Source organism: Mustela putorius, unplaced genomic scaffold, assembly GCF_011764305.1.
Source record: "Mustela putorius furo isolate JIRA1106 unplaced genomic scaffold, ASM1176430v1.1 tig00000174_pilon_pilon_pilon, whole genome shotgun sequence".
NCBI lineage: Eukaryota > Metazoa > Chordata > Mammalia > Carnivora > Mustelidae > Mustela > Mustela putorius.
In genome coordinates this window covers 21,644,743-21,667,830 of record NW_025421304.1, presented here as the reverse complement: position 1 = coordinate 21,667,830, position 23,088 = coordinate 21,644,743, and the positions used below count along the sequence as shown (strand labels likewise).

Here is a 23,088-nt window from a genome sequence, read left to right as displayed (position 1 = left end):
GAGAGCAAGCAAGGATGGAGAAGCAGAGGGAGAGGGAGAGAAAATCTTAAACAGGCTCCATGTCCACTGTGGAGCCCAACACAGAGCTTGATCTCAGGACGCTGAGATCATGACCTGCGTCAAAATCACGAGTTGGATGCCCAACCGACTGAGCCACCCAAATGCTCCTCTAAATGTTTTTTAAATAGGTATTCATTTATTCTGTCAGCATGTAGGAAAAAAAAAAAACACAAACAAACAAAAAAAACTTGCTCATGTTTTGGATTCTTTCTCTAAGATAACTTGAAAGAGGTGGAATTACTAAATCAGATGTTTGACTACATCTATATATCTAATCTACATTTATGTATCTACTTACCAATTATCTATCTCCCTACTTATCTCTGTATTAATCATTTATTCCCCTTAGTATACTAACTACGGGGGTAGTTGCTATTTTAATTATGTAACAAATGTCCATATGGAAAACATCTGTAATTGAGCAGATGAATGAATTTATTGGGTACCTATTTATTCTTATCCTTTCTCAGGAAGCTAGAAGTCATTTAAATATAAGTTTTAGGGTCTGTGTGAAACCTAAATGAGATAATCCAATCAGGTAAATACTTGGGCCAGAAATATAGTGGTTTCTTTATATTTGATGGTAATGATCACTATCTAACTAAAAGAAAAGACGAATATTTGGAAGTAAGAAAGGGCCAATGACAACGAATGGGAAATACAGAAGTTAAAATGATGTGGAATTCTCTAGAAATTCATGGATTTTCCCCTTTATGCTTTTCTTTTGAAGGAATGTCATGATGAAGTTTGTGTTTAATGACCATCCAGATTCCTAATTATTTTCCTGGGGAATCTGGAGAGCCACTATAGGTAGCTGCACATTCTATATGAAATAATGTTTTGAAAATATTTCTCTGGAGAATTTAAAAACAAGAAAAGCTCAGATTCCACTGTTTTTAGACATATCCCAGTGCTCCTCATTGCACATATTTATACTCAAACATGTACAAAATCCTTGCTGCCACATTTTTCTTTCTGCCTAGAGAACAGCTGTAAAGATATTAATTGTGCTTCAGTTATAAATGGATTGCCAAAAGGGACAGAACGGGTTGTGTATCTCATCAGCATGCCCTGTCTGGTATAAATAATGAGACAGGAACTTGGTAAATTGGAAATTTGTGATAAAAACGAGATGTGATATTATAAAGTCCCACCAGTTCCTTCTTTGAACACATTGATTTTTAAGGCATTCTGCAGGACTGCTAAATCAATGATCGCCTGTCACAAAATGTTGGTTAAAGGGGCTCTATTACTGGGGTCAACTACAAATTAGCCCAAAGGGTAAACACAAAGGTAGTATAAATGTTAAAAAGAAAAAAAAAAGTCACAGAGATTGTAAAACAGAGTTGGAAAGGCACAGCTGTAAGAAAATGTATACAGTTATTTCTCCCATTCTACCTAAAATTCTTAACTATGCTAAGTAGGAAGCACTGAAGAGTGGAAATATAACTAAATTGAATGAGGTACATTATCACTTCAGTTATTTTTGAAACAGAGTTGGGATTTTCTTTGATGTTTCTTCAAATTCTCTGTGTCTTTCAAATCTGCTGATTTTCACATTTATCTTTTGTGAGCACCTCACAAAGCTACTATTTCCCAGCACGATATCATGATTAAAATTTAAACAAGCCTAAGAAAAAATATTGATATTTCCAAATATCTTATACAAATAAATTGATGTAATTTGACTTGTTTCTTAAATAAAACCCAATTTTGGAAGAGGTCTTAATTTAATGTGATAAAAATCTGGGAATAGAATTAAAAAAAAAAATCACCTAACTTAAGGTCAGTATTCTGAAATCACAAAATACACTTGTCGTCGAGCTACCTGTCATGTGATGTCATTAGGGGAGGTTGCAATTCCATACCTCTAGTCTGCCTTACACCTTTCGCTAGGAGCCAGTCTCCTCTGCACACACACTACTTCTTGACCTAAATTATAGCCTGTGCAGTGAAGTTTCTTTCTGTGACTCTCCTCATTAGGCTGTGAGCCCTCTTCAAAGACCATGGAAGACCTGTATTCATTTTTGAAATCTCGGGGCCAAGCATGGTTTGATGGTGTCCAACAACCAATAAACATCAACAGAGTAAGGAAAAGGAACTAAGGAAGAAAGAATAAAGAGAGAGAAGGATACAAACCAAAAGAGAATAATACGAAAAATTAATTCGGTTTCCTCCTACTGTTTTGTTGGACTATTTAAAGGTATGGTCCATGTCGGATTCAGCATTACATCTTCAGGGCTAGAAGCATAGAAGCATAATCGGTTTTTCTCTGTCTTCCCCTCTCTCCCTCTTTGTTCCTCTTTCCATTCTCTCAGTTTGAAAAATAATCAAGATGTTGGCAGATTCTTAATCATTTTTTTGTAAACTCAATGCCTAGTCTTTCACATATTCTTTTATTTTTGCCAAGACTTTAATTAAGGCAGGTAGAATTTTCGATACATTTTTTCCCCCAGCTCTCTCTCTTGATACATGCATGTATCAAGTTCCCCCTACATTCTTCTAGTATTTGTGTTTCCATGCTACAGTCTGCTTATTTCATGTGACCACATTTAACTTCTTCATGTACAACTGTAGAAATCTATTTTTTTCTCACACATCTTTTAATATGACCTAGAGGAAAGAAAACAGGCTCTTAACTACCATCCAAGAGTTCCTTCATCCAGGAATGAGCTGATAGCACCAGATCTACAAAGGATATGGTTAGGAATTGACCTGGTTGACTTGATTTCAAGTCTGATGATTAATTTTCTTTAAGGTGAAGTCTTCTTGCCAAGGCTGGTTATTTGTAAGGATCATATGTGTGTGAATTTCTTACTTGTATGGTTAGGTTTCCGACCTATGGATAATCTTGACTATTGCTGTTAAGGTGTTGGAATTTCATTGTTGAGCTGTCTGGGTTTAAGGAAAGAAAAAAAGTGAGTTAGAATAGTATCTATTCGAAGATGGCGGAGAAGTAGCAAGCTGAGACTGCTTCAGCTAGCCGGAGATCAGCTAGATAGCTTATCTAAAGATTGCAAACACCTGAAAATCCATCGGCAGATCGAAGAGAAGAAGAACAGCAATTCTGGAAACAGAAAAACAACCACTTTCTGAAAGGTAGGACCGGCGGAGAAGTGAATCCAAAGCGACGGGAAGATAGACCCCGGGGGGAGGGGCCGGCTCCCGGCAAGCGGCGGAGCAACCGCGCACAAAATCAGGACTTTTAAAAGTCTGTTCCGCTGAGGGACATCGCTCCAGAGGCTAAACCGGGGCGAAGCCCACGCGGGGTCAGCGTGGCCTCAGGTCCCGCAGGGTCACAGAAGGATCGGGGGTGTCTGAGTGTCGCAGAGCTTGCGGGTATTGGAACGGGAAAGCCGGCTGCAGAGACAGAGCCGACAGTAAGCTCGCAGCTCCGTGTTACCTTGAACCGGTCGCAGGCTCGGTGAGCTCGGAGCGCGGCCGGAGGTCAGGCAGACGGGAGTAACTGGGCGCTGTTCTCTGAGGGCGCACTGAGGAGTGGGGCCCTGGGCTCTTGGCTCCTCCGGGCCGGAGACCAGGAGGCCGCCATTTGTATTCCCGTCCTCTGGAACTCTACGGAAAGCGCTCAGGGAACAAAAGCTCCTGAAAGCAAACCCGAGCGGATTACTCACCCCGGCCCCAGGTAAGGGCAGTGTAATTCCGCCTGGGGCAAAGACACTTGAGAATCACTACAACAGGCCCCTCCCCCAGAAGATCAACAAGAAATCCAGCCAAGACCAAGTTCACCTACCAAGGAGTGCGGTTTCAATACCAAGGAGAGCAGCAGAATTCCAGAGGAGGAGAAAGCCAAGCACGGAACTCATGGCTTTTTTCCTGTGATTTTTTTTTTTTAGTTTTGCAGTTAATTTAATTTTTTCTTTTTCATTTTTTTTTTCTCGCCTTCGGGTAAAATTTTTTTTTTTTAACTGTTACCTTTTTCTTTTTTAACGATTTTTTACTAGTTTTTCTAATATATATATATTTTTTACATTTTTCTTAGGTGTTTTCTTTTTTTAAAAATTCTTTTCTTTTCTTTTTTTTTTCTTTTTCTTTTCTTTTTGCTTTTTTCTTTCTTTCTTCCTTTTTGAACCTCTTTTTATCCCCTTTCTCCCCACTCACGATTTTGGATCTCTTCTAATTTGGTTAAAGCATATTTTCCTGGGGTTGTTGCCACCCTTTTAATATTTTACTTGCCCCTTCATTTACTCTTATCTGGACAAAATGACAAGACGTAAAAATTCAACACAAAAAAAAGAACAAGAGGCAGTACCGAAGGCTAGGGACCTAATCAATACAGACATCGGTAATATGTCAGATCTAGAGTTCAGAATGACAATTCTCAAGGTTCTAGCCGGGCTCGAAAAAGGCATGGAAGATATTAGAGAAACCCTCTCGAGAGATATAAAAGCCCTTTCTGGAGAAATAAAAGAACTAAAATCTAACCAAGGTGAAATCAAAAAAGCTATTAATGAGGTGCAATCAAAAATGGAGGCTCTAACTGCTAGGATAAATGAGGCAGAAGAAAAGAATTAGTGATATAGAAGACCAAACAGACAGAGAATAAAGAAGCTGAGCAAAAGAGGGACAAACAGCTACTGGACCACGAGGGGAGAATTCGAGAGATAAGTGACACCATAAGACGAAACAACATTAGAATAATTGGGATTCCAGAAGAAGAAGAAAGTGAGAGGGGAGCAGAAGGTATACTGGAGAGAATTATTGGGGAGAATTTCCCCAATATGGCAAAGGGAACGAGCATCAAAATTCAGGAGGTTCAGAGAATGCCCTTCAAAATCAATAAGAATAGGCCCACACCCCGTCACCTAATAGTAAAATTTACAAGTCTCAATGACAAAGAGAAAATCCTGAAAGCAGCCCGGGAAAAGAAGTCTGTAACATACAATGGTAAAAATATTAGATTGGCAGCTGACTTATCCACAGAGACCTGGCAGGCCAGAAAGAGCTGGCATGATATTTTCAGAGCACTAAACGAGAAAAACATGCAGCCAAGAATACTATATCCAGCTAGACTATCATTGAAAATAGAAGGAGAGATTAAAAGCTTCCAGGACAAACAACAACTGAAAGAATTTGCAAATACCAAACCAGCTCTACAGGAAATATTGAAAGGGGTCCTCTAAGCAAAGAGAGAGCCTACAAGTGGTAGATCAGAAAGGAACAGAGACCATATACAGTAACAGTCACCTTACAGGCAATACAATGGCACTAAATTCATATCTCTCAATAGTTACCCTGAATGTGAATGGGCTAAATGCCCCTGTCAAAAGACACAGGGTATCAGAATGGATAAAAAAAACAAAACCCATCTATATGTTGCCTCCAAGAAACACATTTTAAGCCCGAAGACACCTCCAGATTTAAAGTGAGGGGGTGGAAAAGAATTTACCATGCTAATGGACATCAGAAGAAAGCAGGAGTGGCAATCCTTATATCAGATCAATTAGATTTTAAGCCAAAGACTATAATAAGAGATGAGGAAGGACACTATATCATACTCAAAGGGTCTGTCCAACAAGAAGATTTAACAATTTTAAATATCTATGCCCCCAATGTGGGAGCAGCCAACTATATAAACCAATTAATAAACAAAATCAAAGAAACACATCAACAATAATACAATGATAGTAGGGGACTTTAACACTCCCCTCACTGAAATGGACAGGTCACATCCAAGCAAAAGATCAGCAAGGAAATAAAGGCCTTAAATGACACACTGGACCAGATGGACATCACAGATATATTCAGAATATTTCATCCCAAAGCAACAGAATACACATTCTTCTCTAGTGCACATGGAACATTCTCCAGAATAGATCACATCCTCGGTCCTAAATCAGGACTCAACCGGTATCAAAAGATTGGGATCATTCCCTGCATATTTTCAGACCACAATGCTCTAAAGCTAGAACTCAACCACAAAAGGAAGTTTGGAAAGAAACCCAAATACATGGAGACTAAACAGTATCCTTCTAAAGAATGAATGGGTCAACCGGGAAATTAAAGAAGAATTGAAAAAAATCATGGAAACAAATGATAATGAAAATACAACGGTTCAAAATCTGTGGGACACAACAAAGGCAGTCCTGAGAGGAAAATATATAGTGGTACAAGCCTTTCTCAAGAAACAAGAAAGGTCTCAGGTACACAACCTAACCCTACACCTAAAGGAGCTGGAGAAAGAACAAGAAAGAAACCCTAAGCCCAGCAGGAGAAGAGAAATCATAAAGATCAGAGCAGAAATCAATGAAATAGAAACCAAAAAAAGAATAGAACAAATCAACGAAACTAGGAGCTGGTTCTTTGAAAGAATTAATAAAATTGATAAACCCCTGGCCCGACTTATCAAAAAGAAAAGAGAAAGGACCCAAATAAATAAAATCATGAATGAAAGAGGAGAGATCACAACTAACACCAAAGAAATACAAACTATTATAAGAACATACTATGAGCAACTCTACGGCAATAAATTTGACAATCTGGAAGAAATGGATGCATTCCTAGAAACATATAAACTACCACAACTGAACCAGGAAGAAATAGAAAGCCTGAACAGACCCATAACCAGTAAGGAGATTGAAACAGTCATTAAAAATCTCCAAACAAACAAAAGCCCAGGGCCAGACGGCTTCCCGGGGGAATTCTACCAAACATTTAAAGAAGAACTAATTCCTATTCTCCTGAAACTGTTCCAAAAAATAGAAATGGAAGGAAAACTTCCAAACTCATTTTATGAGGCCAGCATCACCTTGATCCCAAAACCAGACAAGGATCCCACCAAAAAAGAGAGCTATAGACCGATATCCTTGATGAACACAGATGCGAAAATACTCAACAAAATACTAGCCAATAGGATTCAACAGTACATTAAAAAGATTATTCACCACGACCAAGTGGGATTTATTCCAGGGCTGCAAGGTTGGTTCAACATCCGCAAATCAGTCAATGTGATACAACACATCAATAAAAGAAAGAACAAGAACCATATGATACTCTCAATAGATGGTGAAAAAGCATTTGACAAAGTACAACATCCCTTCCTGATCAAAACTCTTCAAAGTGTAGGGATAGAGGGCACATACCTCAATATCATCAAAGCCATCTATGAAAAACCCACCGCAAATATCATTCTCAATGGAGAAAAACTGAAAGCTTTTCCACTAAGGTCAGGAACACGGCAGGGATGTCCATTATCACCACTGCTATTCAACATCGTACTAGAGGTCCTAGCCTCAGCAATCAGACAACAAAAGGAAATTAAAGGCATCCAAATCGGCAAAGAAGAAGTCAAATTATCACTCTTCGCAGATGATATGATACTATATGTGGAAAACCCAAAAGACTCCACTCCAAAACTGCTAGAACTTATACAGGAATTCAGTAAAGTGTCAGGATATAAAATCAATGCACAGAAATCAGTTGCATTTCTCTACACCAACAGCAAGACAGAAGAAAGAGATATTAAGGAGTCAATCCCATTTACAATTGCATCCAAAACCATAAGATACCTAGGAATAAACCTAACCAAAGAGACACAGAATCTATACTCAGAAAACTATAAAGTACTCATGAAAGAAATTGAGGAAGACACAAAGAAATGGAAAAATGTTCCATGCTCCTGGATTGGAAGAATAAATATTGTGAAAATGTCTATGCTACCTAAAGCAATCTACACATTTAATGCAATTCCTATCAAAGTACCATCCATCTTTTTCAAAGAAATGGAACAAATAATTCTAAAATTTATATGGAACCAGAAAAGACCTCGAATAGCCAAAGGGATATTGAAAAAGAAAGCCAACGTTGGTGGCATCACAATTCCGGACTTCAAGCTCTATTTCAAAGCTGTCATCATCAAGACAACATGGTACTGGCACAAAAACAGACACATAGATCAATGGAACAGAATAGAGAGCCCAGAAATAGACCCTCAAATCTATGGTCAACTAATCTTCGACAAAGCAGGAAAGAATGTCCAATGGAAAAAAGACAGCCTTTTCAATAAATGGTGCTGGGAAAATTGGACAGCCACATGCAGAAAAATGAAATTGGACCATTTCCTTACACCACACACAAAAATAGACTCAAAATGGATGAAGGACCTCAATGTACGAAAGGAATCCATCAAAATCCTTGAGGAGAACACGGGCAATAACCTCTTCGACCTCTGCCGCAGCAATATCTTCCTAGGAACAACGCAAAAGGCAAGGGAAGCAAGGGAAAAAATGAACTACTGGGATTTCATCAAGATCAAAAGCTTTTGCACAGCAAAGGAAACAGTTAACAAAATCAAAAGACAACTGACAGAATGGGAGAAGATATTTGCAAACGACATATCAGATAAAGGACTAGTGTCCAGAATCTATAAAGAACTTAGCAAACTCAACACCCAAAGAACAAATAATCCAATCAAGAAATGGGCAGAAGACATGAACAGACATTTCTGCAAAGACGACATCCAGATGGCGAACAGACACATGAAAAAGTGCTCCATATCACTCGGCATCAGGGAAATACAAATCAAAACCACAATGAGATATCACCTCACACCAGTCAGAATGGCTAAAATCAACAAGTCAGGAAATGACAGATGCTGGCGAGGATGTGGAGAAAGGGGAACCCTCCTACACTGTTGGTGGGAATGCAAGCTGGTGCAGCCACTCTGGAAAACAGCATGGAGGTTCCTCAAAATGTTGAAAATAGAACTGCCCTATGACCCAGCAATTGCACTATTGGGTATTTACCCTAAAGATACAAATGTAGTGATCCAAAGGGACACATGCACCCGAATGTTTATAGCAGCAATGTCCACAATAGCCAAACTATGGAAAGAACCTAGATGTCCATCAACAGATGAATGGATCAAGAAGATGTGGTATATATACACAATGGAATACTATGCAGCCATCAAAAGAAATGAAATCTTGCCATTTGCAACAACATGGATGGAACTAGAGCGTATCATGCTTAGCGAAATAAGTCAAGCAGAGAAAGACAACTATCACATGATCTCCCTGATATGAGGAAGTGGTGATGCAACATGGAGGCTTAAGTGGGTAGAAGAAGAATAAATGAAACAAGATGGGATTGGGAGGGAGACAAACCATAAGTGACTCTTAATCTCACAAAACAAACTGAGGGTTGCCGGGGGGAGGGGGTTTGGGAGAAGGGGGTGGGATTATGGACATTGGGGAGGGTATGTGCTTTGGTGAGTGCTGTGAAATGTGTAAACCTGGTGATTCACAGACCTGTACCCCTGGGGATAAAAATACATGTTTATAAAAAATTAAAAAAAAAAAAAAAAAAAGAATAGTATCTATTCACTTACTGACTCTATGCCTGAATACATGTATTTAGCTTTGTTGAGTGCTGTTCTCCACACTTTTGAGTGTATTGGAGTCAACAGTATCAGCATAAGTATATCTGGAGTGTAAAAATGAGTAAGGGACGGTAAAGGACACTGCGTAGAAAGCATGTAGCTCCTAGTTGCAGATAATTTAAAGTCTCACTGTCCTTGTCCCAACTGGAATATGAAAATAGGACCAGTGATAGCTTATTTATTTATTTATTTATTTATTTGTCTAACTCTGTTAGATTGAAAGTCGATGTGTTTATAAAAAGTAAAATTTAATTTAAAATATACTACTACCAGAATATAGGTATGCCTCCCCCCTCTTTTTTAATACAGTAAAAGAAGTGATGGTTTTGGGTCAGGTAAAACTGGACCTGAATGTCCCCTTCTTAAATTAAGAAATGGTGATATGTGTCTTAATCACTCAGGGCTGATATAACAAATTATCACAGACCAGGTAATAATTAGCGCTTATTTCTCATAGTTCTGTTGGCTGGGAAGTCCAAGATCATGGTGGCAGCAGATGCAGTATCTGGTGAGAACCTGCTTCCTAGTTTGCAAGTGGCTGCCTTCTTGCCATGTCTTCACAAAGTGGAAAACAGAGAGAGAGAGAGGTTGAGACAGAGGAGCGGGCTCTTTTGTTTCTTATGAGGACACTAATCCCATTATGAAGGGCCACCATCATGACCTGATTACCTCCCAAAAGTCCCATCTCCTAATACTATGCCACTGGGGGTTAGGATTTCTGCATATAAATTTGGGAGGAACACAAAAATGAAGTTCATAGTAGCTTGTTGGTGATTTTTTTCTCCCATAGGGATTAAAGAACTTCTCTATTTAATGGTAGTGGATCATCAAGCAAGAGTGGCTCAGGTTCAAGAAATGCTTTCTTGAGTCATTTTCTTAGAGTAGAATTTCCTTAAACACATTCTGGCAAGATAGGCAGAGAGTCCTTGTTCTTTGTGAATCATAGGGAAATCCAGAAAGATTTACTCATAAGAGAGAAAGGTCTACCAGACTTCCAGCTCCAGCAGCATGAAAGGAGAGGTTAGCTTTCCTCCACCTTCTTCCATCCTCTCCCCTCACCCATCTCTCCAACCGTGGCCACTGCTGCTGCTTTTTACTGTCAGATGATTTTGTTGATTCATGCTTGAGTTGAATCTCCTAGTCCAGTTCTTTGCCCAGAACTATGCTTGCCCTGCCCAGAATGTAGCTTTGGGGCTACTCATTCCCTCCATGATGAGCTAGACTTTGATGCCCGATTTAGAGACCTGATCTCTTAGAGATTTGCTTTCATGGTTGTGACTGCAGCCTTCCTCGATGAAGGACTGTTAAACCCAAAGAGGCTTCACTTTGTCACCCATAGAACGTTGCATCATTGCCCTTCCTCCTTTTCCCCGGTAAAAACACTTTCCACCTCTTGCCCCTCAAATGAAGTCTTCAGACCATCGGTACTTCTACAGGAAATTTTCTTGAACTCATATAAGGGTTTGATGTCATACTAACTTTTGTTTATAGCCACAGGAGTGGGCCAGTCTTTGGGAAGAAAAGAGCCTGACTTCCCTCCTCCTAAGAGGAGGAAAAATCCCTACTGTTTCTTTTCTAATAAATTTAAAATATGAAAATAAGACAAAACAATGAAAGCAACAAATCGCTCAAAATATCAGCAGATCAACCTACTCTTAATCTTTGAATGTGTCTTCCTAAAGAAAATAACCATGCATTCAATTAGTCATTTATCTATTTGACAAATATTTATATCACTTTCTGAGATGCTGGAGAGAAAAATAAAAACATTAGGCTGTGTTCTTTGCAGTTGAAGATCTAAAATTCAGAAACAGTGAAACAGATACGAAGGCGGGAAACCCTCATCACTCGTTTTAAATACAGGTTTTAACCCTTTTTGTTTGAATGGAGATCATCTTTACAGATGCTCAAAGGCTTGTTGCAAAGATTAAAAGAATAAATATTTTATACCAGGCATTGTTCTTAGTGCTTGTACCATTAGGAAATGTAGAGGTATGCCTATGCTATGAACTAAGGATGAGGCCACATTACAGAGGAATGGGTTAATTCTGGAGAGGAGGATTAGATGGGAAAGTTGAGAGAATAAGAACAAATATTGTTTTCAAGCAGCTTTCACTCTGCAAGGGAAAAATCTGTACCCACTGTACTTTATATATGAGGGAAGTAATGCCCCCAGAGAAGTCAAATGAAATATTTTTAGAGTGCAGAAGTGGTAACAATTCAGCTTGGGGACAACTAATTCTTGAACCCGAGTGTGAATGAGATAGGTAGATATGTTGGGGAGTCATAGGAATGTACTTACTTGAGTTGGGGGGAGAAAAAAAAAAACATTGGGAGAATTGGAAGCCTTTGGTGTAAAAGAATGTGTAAACCCTATTCTAACATTCTGTTTTCCTGAGATAAGCTCTGAATTTATCAACCTCTTTCATGGGGATTTCTTGATCTGCGGCCCTCCCTCTGAACTTTGACTCAGCATCAGCCTTGTTCTTAAATGTAATCTTAATGTTTATGCCCCCTCCTCCCAGAAACCTTGCTTTCTCTATGTAGCTGCCCCTCCCGTGTTACTCACCACCATTCTTTCCCCACAGCACTGGATCACATCATTTGTCACTCATCCCGTCATTTTCTGGCCTCCCACTGGTCTGCCCTTCAAAAAAGCAAGAATCTTCTAACTATAAAGCCTCTTGGGTACTTAAAAGAAGGCTTGGCACTTAGTACAAGCTCAGTAAAAATATACTGTGATAACCAAGGGCCCAAATAGGCAGTAAACCCAACTGTTTTCCATTTTAACAACAGACTTCATGGATAGTGGCAAATATAGAATGACATATTTTGGGTAACTTAGTGCATATCTTTTAAAAACTATTCTTGAAACCAAAGGTCTCTAATGATTACCCAGTTAAGCCTGTTTTTGTCTAAGACTTTGCCTTCTCAATAGCTCAATTCATTTGGCCAGGTATGACATTTGATAAGAGAGTTAAGCATTTTGTCTTTCAGTTGGGGGACAGGGAAGTAACCATGTGAGGTGATGGATGTCTTGATTAATTTCATTGTAGTAACCATTTCACAATGTCTGCAGATATCAAACCATCATGTTGTGGACCAATTTAAATATGTTACAATTTTTTTGTCAGTTACATGTCAGCAAAGGTTGGGGGAGTGGAAAGGAAGGGATTATAGTCACAACCACAGTACTGCCATTTTTAAGTGTCTTGGCTTTTAACTAGAGAATTCAGCTCCTTCTACAAGAATAAAAAATGAGCAGCCACTGGAGTGGTTATAATTTTATTCTCATGCCTCTTAAACTCAAATTCATCCTTCATCAAACATACGTAAAGTAGCGTGCCATAGAGAGCCAGAGGTGCAGCTCAACACAGTGTCCCCCACCCAGGGACTACTGACCATCATCCGCAGGGAGGTATTGAAATGGGCGGTATTCCCTTTCTTATATTAGGAAACCGAGTCTCATAGGTGTTGAGGAAAAAAAAATCCTTGGAGTGTAAGAGTGACATGTCATTAATGTAGAGTATGGATCTCAGTCTGATAATAAGAGGATGTGAACAACACTTCTGACATTATGAGTGTAGCATATACCTGTTTTCCACTACATCATGCCGACGACTTCTGGAAATACATTTAACAAAGGTTTGCAGTTTCCTGAAGTACAGTGAAACCATGTGAAAATGTGCTAAAATGAACTTCAAACACTCTTGGGACAGAAACTCTGACTGCTGCACTTTCTTGTGCCCTCCAAGTCTAACTTGGAGCTCAGCCCACAGTACCTACTATGCTAATAGCCTTTGTGTGAGTGAATGAATGAGTTCATGTAATAAAATTCAATGAAGGAAGCCTCCACCTACCGCGGTCCTGACACTTTGCAGAAGGCATCCGTGGAACCCCTGGTAGCTTAATTTTGCAAGGTCAGGATGGAAATAGCCGGCGGTCTAAAGCATAATGATACCAGTTTACTTCTTAGGTATTTATAGGATTTAATTCCATAGGTAACGGATTAGCAAAGGCTTGATCGCTGGGAATAGGCAGCTTAAGGAAAAAAATATATACTTTTTTGGGTCCCATTGTGTTATAAGAGTCATTCTGATTCTGAAAAGGTTTATTTATGCACACAGAACTATAAAACAGATAGCTTATTAGTTTTCACAACCAGACTTCCAATCGTCCTCATTATCTGTTTGCAAAAGCAGTGGGTAGGCCACCATCCTGCTCCTGTTTGTGAGAAATGCAGAATGTACTTTTCTCCCGTGCATAGTAAACATGGCTGAGATTTTACAGTTACACATTTTCATACAATATTTTTCACTTCTGTCACACGACGCATGTTACAGATGTTCACTGGAATGATGCAGGGGTGAATGGAAGACATCTGTGCGCTCGCGCATTTTCTGAAGTGTTTAATTGTTCCAGAAAGTTTCGGGCTCATTTTATAAACACAATGTTAAGTGTGTATGGATGTTTCATTAAGTTACAAAACTGTTTATACCTCTAAATGCTCCAGAATAAAATATGGAAATGGAATTTTATTTCCCCAGTTTATGTCCCGAATCGTAGAGCCAGAGAAATGACAGGATGCATTTCCGTGTTGTCCGTCCGCCTGACTGCAGTTAAGAATCTGTCCCTGTTCCCGTAATAAATTCAATTTGGAGCATGTAGAATTTGGCAGCAACATTTTACTACAGGCTGAGAGCTGGCACATGAGAAGAACACCCAGTGAGCAATGGTTAGGCCTTTGCAAAAGATGATGGAGGGGAAAGAGATTGTTTAGGATTTCATTGTGTGGTATATGTCTTAAAGACTGATTTGTGAAATGAAATGGCAAACCCAGGCTGCCTTTGCCTCCTGCTAATTGGCTTCTATAAATTGCAGGATTGGGCACCAAAAAAGAGAAGGCTTTCATCTTCTGTTGTCACCCTCCCCATAGCTTCCCTAGTTAACCAATAGTTGTTCAGAGCAGCAGTTCTTAGAAGGAAGTAAAATCCTGTCTTCCTGCTTACAGTGGTATATCTCAGTTTCCCTCAGAAGTTGGTTGAGAAAGAATTCTCCATATATAGGGTTAAAAAACGCAAGCCATACATTCTACTGATCCACGGTTAACCCTCCTCAACCTCCAAAGATCCCCGAAGGCATCCCTTCGAGGTTTGGATACTTGACCTGTGTCTTCTATAACAAAACAGCAAAGCTGAACAACGAAAATACTGGTAGGAGTTAGGACATCTTTGCACTGGGAGGATTTGCCTGGGGCCCTTCAGGAGAGAGTAGGGTGGATGGTCCGTTGGGGAGATGTCAGGAAAACTACACTGGCTGCCTGCAATTATTCAGAGCTTTTCTGTAAGCATGTCAGGTCTGTGTTCTGTTGTTACTTGAGGGTGGGTGGGGGTTGAGGGACAACAAAACAAAACAAAACAAAACAAAAACCCTCTAGAAGTTGCATGCCAGTCATGTACAGAGGCATCCCAGAACATGTTTCCATAAAAGTAAAAAATAATGGATTTGGCATAACACACTTAAAACATCCAGGGCCAGATGCTTCAGCTTCTAGTAAGCGATAATTTAAACGTCAACAAGTTATGCGGGCCTTAAGAAATTATTGCTCGGCTAGTCAACAACCAAAAAAGGTTGTCATGGCAACACCTGTGTCCCCACTACCTCTTGCGTTGCCTAGGACTTGGGAGAATGAGCCAAGAGGATGAGGGAAGGTGGTCTGAGGGTTTAGTTTTATTAAAATAACGAATGCATGCTGCATCATTGCTGTGACCTGTTAGGCCTCTGATCTTTGGAATGTGTGAATGTTTAAGACATTTGGGGATGATAATGCCAGATACTCTGTCCACGGATGGTACACACTGAACTTGGATCAGGGTAGCCAGAAGGTCAAATCAAAAGTTGGAAGATGGTAGCAAGAGGCCAAGAACATAGGCCTTTGAATTTCAGTGATTGCAAAGGTTCTGCTGCTTTATATTCCCACCTGCTAACAGAATGCTTATTTTCTGAGAATGTATTGCAAATGACTCTTTGCAAATGGGGTTTGTGTTCTTCTCATCATAAGAGTTTTAGTTTTTCCAGTGTGCACATTTTCACGCTGCACCAAACCTTTGTTTTCCTGCTCAGGGTGTCAGCACCAGCATTTTTCTTTCTGAATAATGTGCAGAATTGGTGTGCTGACTTGCTCATAAAAAAGTATAGTCTAGCTAACAGAGCTGCACTACCTAAACCCAACATCTTATTTTCCCGAAGGCCTTTCATCTTAGTTTGTCAGCAAACTGGAACCTCTAACCTGACAGTGTAAAATTTTTGATGGTTAATATTGCTTGTAGTGTTTGCTGTCATTATAGGGGGAAGATGTGTGGGTCCTGCTGCTAATGGGAGGGAACCTACAGGTGTGGCAGGAGGCAAATGATACCACAAGCCCTCTGTTAATTAAAATCCAAGCACACACTGGCGAATCTCACTTAACCAAGAAACTAAATGCAGAATAATGGGCTGATTAAAAGCAGAATTCACCTTGGAATTGACGTATTCCTACTTGAATTGATACTAGCAGGATGCATTGTGGTGACAGGGATCATTTTTGTTGACAACAGCTGGAAATACAACAGCTATATTATTATAATTAGGATCAGCATCAAGTTGGATCATAATAGGAGCTTTCTTAGAGAAATGGCACAGTGTCAAATTTATAGTCACTAGCTAAATGAGTCTCTTGTATCCTCGACAAAGGGACAAAAACAGTTCCAAATGAAAACACAAACAGAGAATCCTGTTGTTATATTTCCTGGGTATTAGGCAGGGCCCTATTTATCACACACCAACACTTGCTGCTTTGAAGAAACATTATCCTGCAAGGTTTACACTTTTCAATTTGCCTCTGTGGTCTGCGTTCTGCATGCATTTCCATGGAGAAGCCTACACCACAGCTTGACTAGAAATCTTTTCTGCTGCAAGATTAACCTCAAAGTATCCATTTTTCCCCCCTCTGGGTAATCACTTGACAAATGCATGCACAAACCCTCTGCACACATCTATTCCAGGGTACAGGTGCATCAACAGCCTTGAATCACTATTAGGAGAAATATTGTCCTTGACGGGAAGTAGTACTGCCTTTTCATTTCCAGACATCTCGAGTTGAAGGATGCGGATTTCCCGGGAAGCCAAGCATCAGGCAGAAAGATCATGGATGAGGTTGTGGGTAAAAGCTTGCCTTCACTGTGCTGCATTGCCTGGCAGAGTAGTTCATCTTGGCAGCAGTGCGGGATTTGCATGGGCTGAGAGATATGGCATTCATTAGAATGACACCTACCCAAATAATATCGAGGAACTTGTGCTGGTGACTTGCCCAGTGCCTGGCCTTGTGCTTGCTACATCAAAGCCCATTTTATTTTTGAGCCCACAGCAAATTTATACCACAGAGGAAACTGACAGGAGATGAGATTCTGTGTGTGTGTGTGTGTGTGTGTGTGTGTGTGTGTGTATTTTCTAATACACATAATGTGCATATAAATACAGGGATAGTAAGCTCCCAGAAGTATCAAATGTCAATGACTCTTCATTAATTTTTCTATAACTTACTATATTTCATTATGTCAACAAGCCTAGGAGTTAGCAGTTACTATCACTTTCCTTTTTACAGGTTAGAAAACCAAAGCTTAGAAAAGTATTGTTACTTTGGCCAAGGACATAGGACTCATAGAAGTTGAAGATGGATATAAAACAAGTGCCCTAGGGTTGCCTGGGTAGCTCAGTAAGTCGAGTGTCTGACTCTTAATTTCAGCCTGGGTCGGCTCAGGTTGTGGTCAAGGTTCTGGGTAGAATTGGGCCCCACATTGGGTTCTGTGCTCTGTGCAGTATCTTCTTGTCCCTCTCACTCTGCTGCCCTGCCACAATAAATAAATAAATAAAATTTAAAAAATAATAATACAAGTGTCCTGGTTAAAGACAATATGACTCCAAACATATCTTCTTAGTCATTTGTCTCTACTTAATATTATCTCATTTGATTCTTACACAGAACTTGGAGATGTGCGAAATAAAAAATGATTGTCTTTGTATGTGTTAAAAAAAAAAAAGAAAAGAAAAAAAGAAAAAAGCTGAATCACAGAGCCTGGAAATGATGGAAACCTGGCCCATGACTCCTGCCTCACTTTTGTGATGTCATAGGACAATAATATCAAGTTACAGTAATCGGTGACCATAGGATCATCATCAGTCTTGTAAGCTTCCTAGGATATACCCCCAACTTCCATTTAAGGCGAAGTAATCCCCATGGGCGTTTATACAATTTGAATAGTTGAAAGAAAAAATGCTTCATATATAAACAAATCTGACGAACTCCTCAAAGTAATTAATGTTTCGGGGGGGGGGGGGGAGAGTGAAGTGAAAAGTTAACACTGTCCAGGATCTGCTATGGTTGTTCTGAACTTTGGCTTTGACTAAGAGTTGCCTGAGAAGATTTTTAAAAATACTCCCATCCCTGTCTTGCCACCCTGTAGGTCGGACAGATTCCCCGAAGATACGGATATTCATCAACCTAGATTCTAAAACGTAGGCAGAGTTGATGTCATAGGCTTTAGACGTGGTCATTTGTGTGCTAAACCTCTGCGTATGTTGTTTGGTTTAACCCTCACAATAATTCGGATATGTATTGTAGATTGGAAGTTGGAGGCTAAGGCAGGTTAAATGATCAGCCCAGAGAGATGGGTAATTAATTGTTTCAGCGTAGGTTGGAAGCATTCCATCTGCAAAACGGTGACCCACGCGTTCCTCTGCCCAATCATACCCACGGCGCACATATACGCAGTGATTCTGTCATTCAGAAATCTGTTTGATTTATTTATTTTGTCTCTGTGAAGTCATTTCTCAGTTTAAGTTACCCACTAGCAGATAATTTTTGTGATGATAGGAATCTCCATTTGTTCACCTCTTTGTCTCCAGGGCTTAGGTAGGGAGTGACTAGAACAGAATACTCACCCTCATTACCTTAACATCACACTTGACTTTATTTTTTTGATAATGTGTTATCTCGTTATGGGGGGAAGATGTTTCTCCTAAAAAAACGTTAAACATGCAAATCAGCTCAATCGAGCAAAACAGATGTGTCGTGCTCATCTCCATGGAAGAGTTCACCCTTTCTCACCAGTCTCTGAACTATGAGCTCTCAGAAACTCCTGAGTCGTTTTCTTACTCTTCATTCTTTTTTTCTTTAACTTTTATCTTTTTCAGAAAAATTGCAGAGAGTTATGTATACCCCTCACCCAGTTTACTGGCTTTTGAACATCTTATGGAACCTAAGTGCCAGGATGAAAACAAGAAAATGAGCATCGAGATCCATATTTATTGTTAAGGTTTTATCACCCCCTCACTGGACTACTGCTGTAACGTCTTAATCTGATCTAACCTTCAGTGTCTCTGGCTCCACTTAAATCTGGGGGCACTGATAGAGGAGAGCCCACAGCATGGGTTTGGGTCTCTAACTGAAATGTCATCTCTGTTTCCTGCAGGTTAAGCCAACACTCCCCATCTTGGGATTCAAATGACTCCTGCATTTTGTGCTCCAAAGTTAGCTTGATGATTGATTTTTCCAGTCATTATCTCCTCTTAAAATTTACTTATTTCCTTTTCTTCCTCTTACTTGGAAGGTTTTCCTTCAATTCTTCTCATTCCCACATGATATTCAAATAACTCCAAATATTGTACTTTCCTGTGTGCATCTCTACCAGCTAGCTGATGAGTTATTTGTAAGAGCGAGTCTTTTTTTTTTCTTTGACATTGTTCCCAGTGTCTGATGGAATGTGGAATGTATTATACAACTGACATTAGATGCTCTTTCTTTCTTTCTTTCTTTCTTTCTTTCTTTCTTTCTTTCTTTCTTTTCTAACTGTAGATTTTGTAGAACCTCTGAATCATCCTTCTGAGTAGAAATTTCCAATTTTACAAAACTATCCGCTGCTCAACCAACATTATTACTACATTTTCCTGTATAGTGACCATAATTCAAACCCTTGAAAGTATTTTGATTGGCACGATCTTGCAAAAGCTCTATCCTACTTCAGTAGACAAGGAGGTCTGTGGCTCAGACCCACCCCTACCTCCATGCCCTTTGGGTTGAAAAACACTCTTCCCCTGTGCTGCTTGAGAGTGCTGATTGTTGGCATCTCAGGGCTGACGATCACCCAGCCGAGGAGAGCTGCCTGGCCCAAGGCCAAGGCTCTATTCTTAGAGGGGTTCCTACATCCAGTAACTGGTCAGTACTCGATCTAAAGGTCTGGCACCATTTCCTTGGTGACCATCCCATTGGTAGGTTGTGCAGTGGAGTCTGCAACTGCAAAATGCATCACAGCCCACAGATCCTTCTGCCCAATATGGACCTGTTCGCCCCCCACAGATATCATTTAAAGAGAACTCCCCAATAAAAATTCTGCAAGAAATCTATGTCAGAGTCTACTTGTTAGGGAACTCATCTCTGACACTTACTATTTGTCATTCAGTCATCAGATTATTCACGTGCCCATTCACTCAGTTATTAATATGTTTGATAATTATTATGTATCTGACACTTACTGGATGAGGGACACTGCCTCTGCCCTCACAGACCTTGAAGCCCGTTACCGCACCAGACATCTCCAGTTTCTCCCAGTTTCAGCATGTCCCAGAATTTCACACAGTCTCTCAGATTACTTTGCCTTTACTTATGTTTGACTTATTGCTTGCAATTCCTTCCCTGCCCTTTCTCCTGGTTAAACTCTACCTGACTTTAATAATGTAACTCAAATGCAGTGTCTCTCAGGAAGTGGTCCCTGACCCCACCCTGTCTGTGGAGTAAATGAGAGATCCAAACATGGCGCTATGGCATTCAGCTGATTTCTGTATGCGTGCGTGTCTGTCCCCTCCTCTAACCTTCCACCACCAAATGGTACACTTCCCAAATGTAGATTTTATCTTTGTATATATACTTCACATTAGGCAAGCTACATGTGGACAATGGCTGAATGGATGAGTGAATAACAAATGGAAAATGAATCTGAAAATAAAGGTTTGACTCTGTTATCCATAAGGCCTAATTTCCTAAACATGCAGATTAATTGGTGGTTCCAGTCATAATTTATATTCTGAGGAATTAGATGAAATGGATAAAATATTCCTCTGATAATTTTGTGCAGTTTTTTTCAGCAGCCATTTTTTTTCAGGTATATTGTAGTTGTATTTCGGCAAAACTTAAATGCTACATATTGTATCATATTATTAACCTGGTGTTTCTTGTTTCTTTGATATGTTTCCTTTTCATATTCTCCAAGCCCACATGAGTCTGAAAGGTATCTTTAAAATGAAAACTACAAAGGATTCTTGAGTAATATAGATTCTAAAAGGGTTATCTTTATATAGTACTCCAACCTGGCAGTACTCTTCTTTTTAAAGACTTGGATATTTTTGAAGTTATGACAGAGTAGTTTATCTCCACATTTTTGAAGAGATTTCTTTTTTTTTTCTTTATTCCCACACATGGATTTCTGTATGATATGCTTGGCAAAATTTAGCTCTTGGCAAAGAATAATGTGTTAATTATTATCTTTTTCTCTCCCTCTTCTTTCTTTTCTTTTCTCTTTCTTTCTCTCTCTCTATCTCTCTCTCTCTTTTTTAGGTACGTCTGTCACTAATGTAACAGCTACTGATGCTGATGACCCAGTTTATGGAAACAGTGCAAAGTTGGTTTATAGTATCTTGGAAGGGCAGCCTTATTTTTCCATTGAGCCTGAGACAGGTTTGTGGCCTAAATTTTGAATTCTATTTACCATGTTATTGCTTCAGGGAAACACTTTTCTTGGGATTTGGATTATGAAATGTTATGGTTAAGTACTTCACTGCCTGTATCAATAATATTTGAATGTGTTATTTCTGTGCAGTGTGTGGTACATGGCAAGCCCAACAATCATTTTGATACCGATTACAACAAATCAAAGACCCTTTGTAGAATATCACCTGTTTAACAGATGGCCTGGCACCATTTTTCATCCTGGGGCAGGGCAGCGGGGAAGGCACTTATACATCAGGCACACTGAAATACCGGATTTAAGAATATAGTCAATTGCTTATTGGCTGTGTGATGCTTGGCAAGTGACATTTATAAATCTTTTTAAGTGTCAACTCCCCTATTTATAAACTGGGTATGGTATCTACTTGCTAGAATTATGATGAAGATTAATCAAGTAATAAACATCAACCATATATAGTCTATGACATGTGGTAATCTTTCAATGGATGGATACCACTAGATTTGCTATTAGATTCCTTACTCATAAATCAGGATCCTGGGACGCCTGGGTGGCTCAGTTGGTTAAGCGGCTGCCTTTGGCTCAGGTCATGATCCTAGCATCCTGGGATCGAGTCCCACATCGGGCTCCTTGCTTGGCGGAAAGCCTGCTTCTCCCTCTGCCTCTGCCTACCACTCTGTCTGCCTGTGCTGGCATGCGCTCGCGCGCTCTCTCTCTCTCTCTGACAAATAAATTAAAAAAAAAAAAAATTCAATAAATAAATAAATAAATCAGGATCCTGATGTCTACCCACTAGAGTTCTTTATGGAGATCGTAGTAATAGTAGTAATAGTAGTAGTAGTATTGCCAGTATTAAACCCAGTCAATATCCTGAATCTGGTGGTATAGACTTTAGAAATCATTAAGTTATTTAAAGGAAAAAAAACAAAAACTTTTTTTTTAACTGACGAGGAAGATAATTTCATAAAATTATAGTTTTTGCAAGTTTTCTTCTTATTGTTTAACAATGTATTAAAAGAGTAAGGCCACTTTCCCAGACTTTCTATAATCCTGTGGGATTTTTGGTGGTACATATTGAAAAATATGAATTTTTATTTTGTATCTCTGGTTTAGTCTGCAGATTTCCAAATTGAAAAATTCAGTAAACAGCTGCATATACATATAAGTTCTTCAATTTATGAGTTTTCAGTATTATTGAGATAAATTTCCATGTCTTACCATTAAGTCAATTATTAATTAAATTAAAAATTTAAAGCCTCTCTTTGCTTTTTTAATTCAAAGAGTAAAATCCTCATGCATTTAAAAGTGAGAAAAAGTACGTTTATATATAAATAGGTCATGGCTTGAAATTGAATTTAGATTTAGAAACAGGAAAGAACACTTCTAAAGCACATTAATTAGGGGCATAATTACATATTCTTCCTCAGTGAAGAAGGAAGTCTGTCATAAACTTCATCTCCTTTGGGTCCCTTGATGACCCTAGGGGAAGTGACAGAGAAGATAGTCAGCTAAGAGAGAGAGACAGAGAGAGACAGAGAGAAGTCTGGACATGTCCTCTTGGCTAACGTCACAGTGACCGAATTGGGAACAGACATGGGACTCATATCTTGGTCCTTAATTTCAAAGTTGTCTTTGAACCTCACTCTCCCTAGGTAATAACTATGGTATAAGGGCTTATGTAAAACAGAAATTGTTGATTGCTTAAGTGGAGTTAAATCATTTTCTTCTTTGCCTATTTCTTCACTTGGATATTTTTGTTCACCAGGCCCAGTGTAATCCAGCAAAAATTAATTCAGCATTCACTGTGTTCTAGGCATTGAATTAAATATAAGGAGAAAAATTCACAAAGGCTAA

General features: G+C 39.3%; 1 protein-coding gene across 1 annotated transcript in view; it reads left to right on the top strand.

The window, feature by feature from the left end:
* Positions 1–23,088, top strand: part of CDH8 (cadherin 8) — a 379,478-nt gene that overhangs the window by 154,126 nt on the left and 202,264 nt on the right. The window contains exon 4 of the mRNA XM_004744298.2: positions 21,105–21,224. Within this exon, the coding sequence (XP_004744355.1) occupies positions 21,105–21,224 (120 nt within the window). The remainder of the gene's footprint in view (positions 1–21,104; positions 21,225–23,088) is intronic.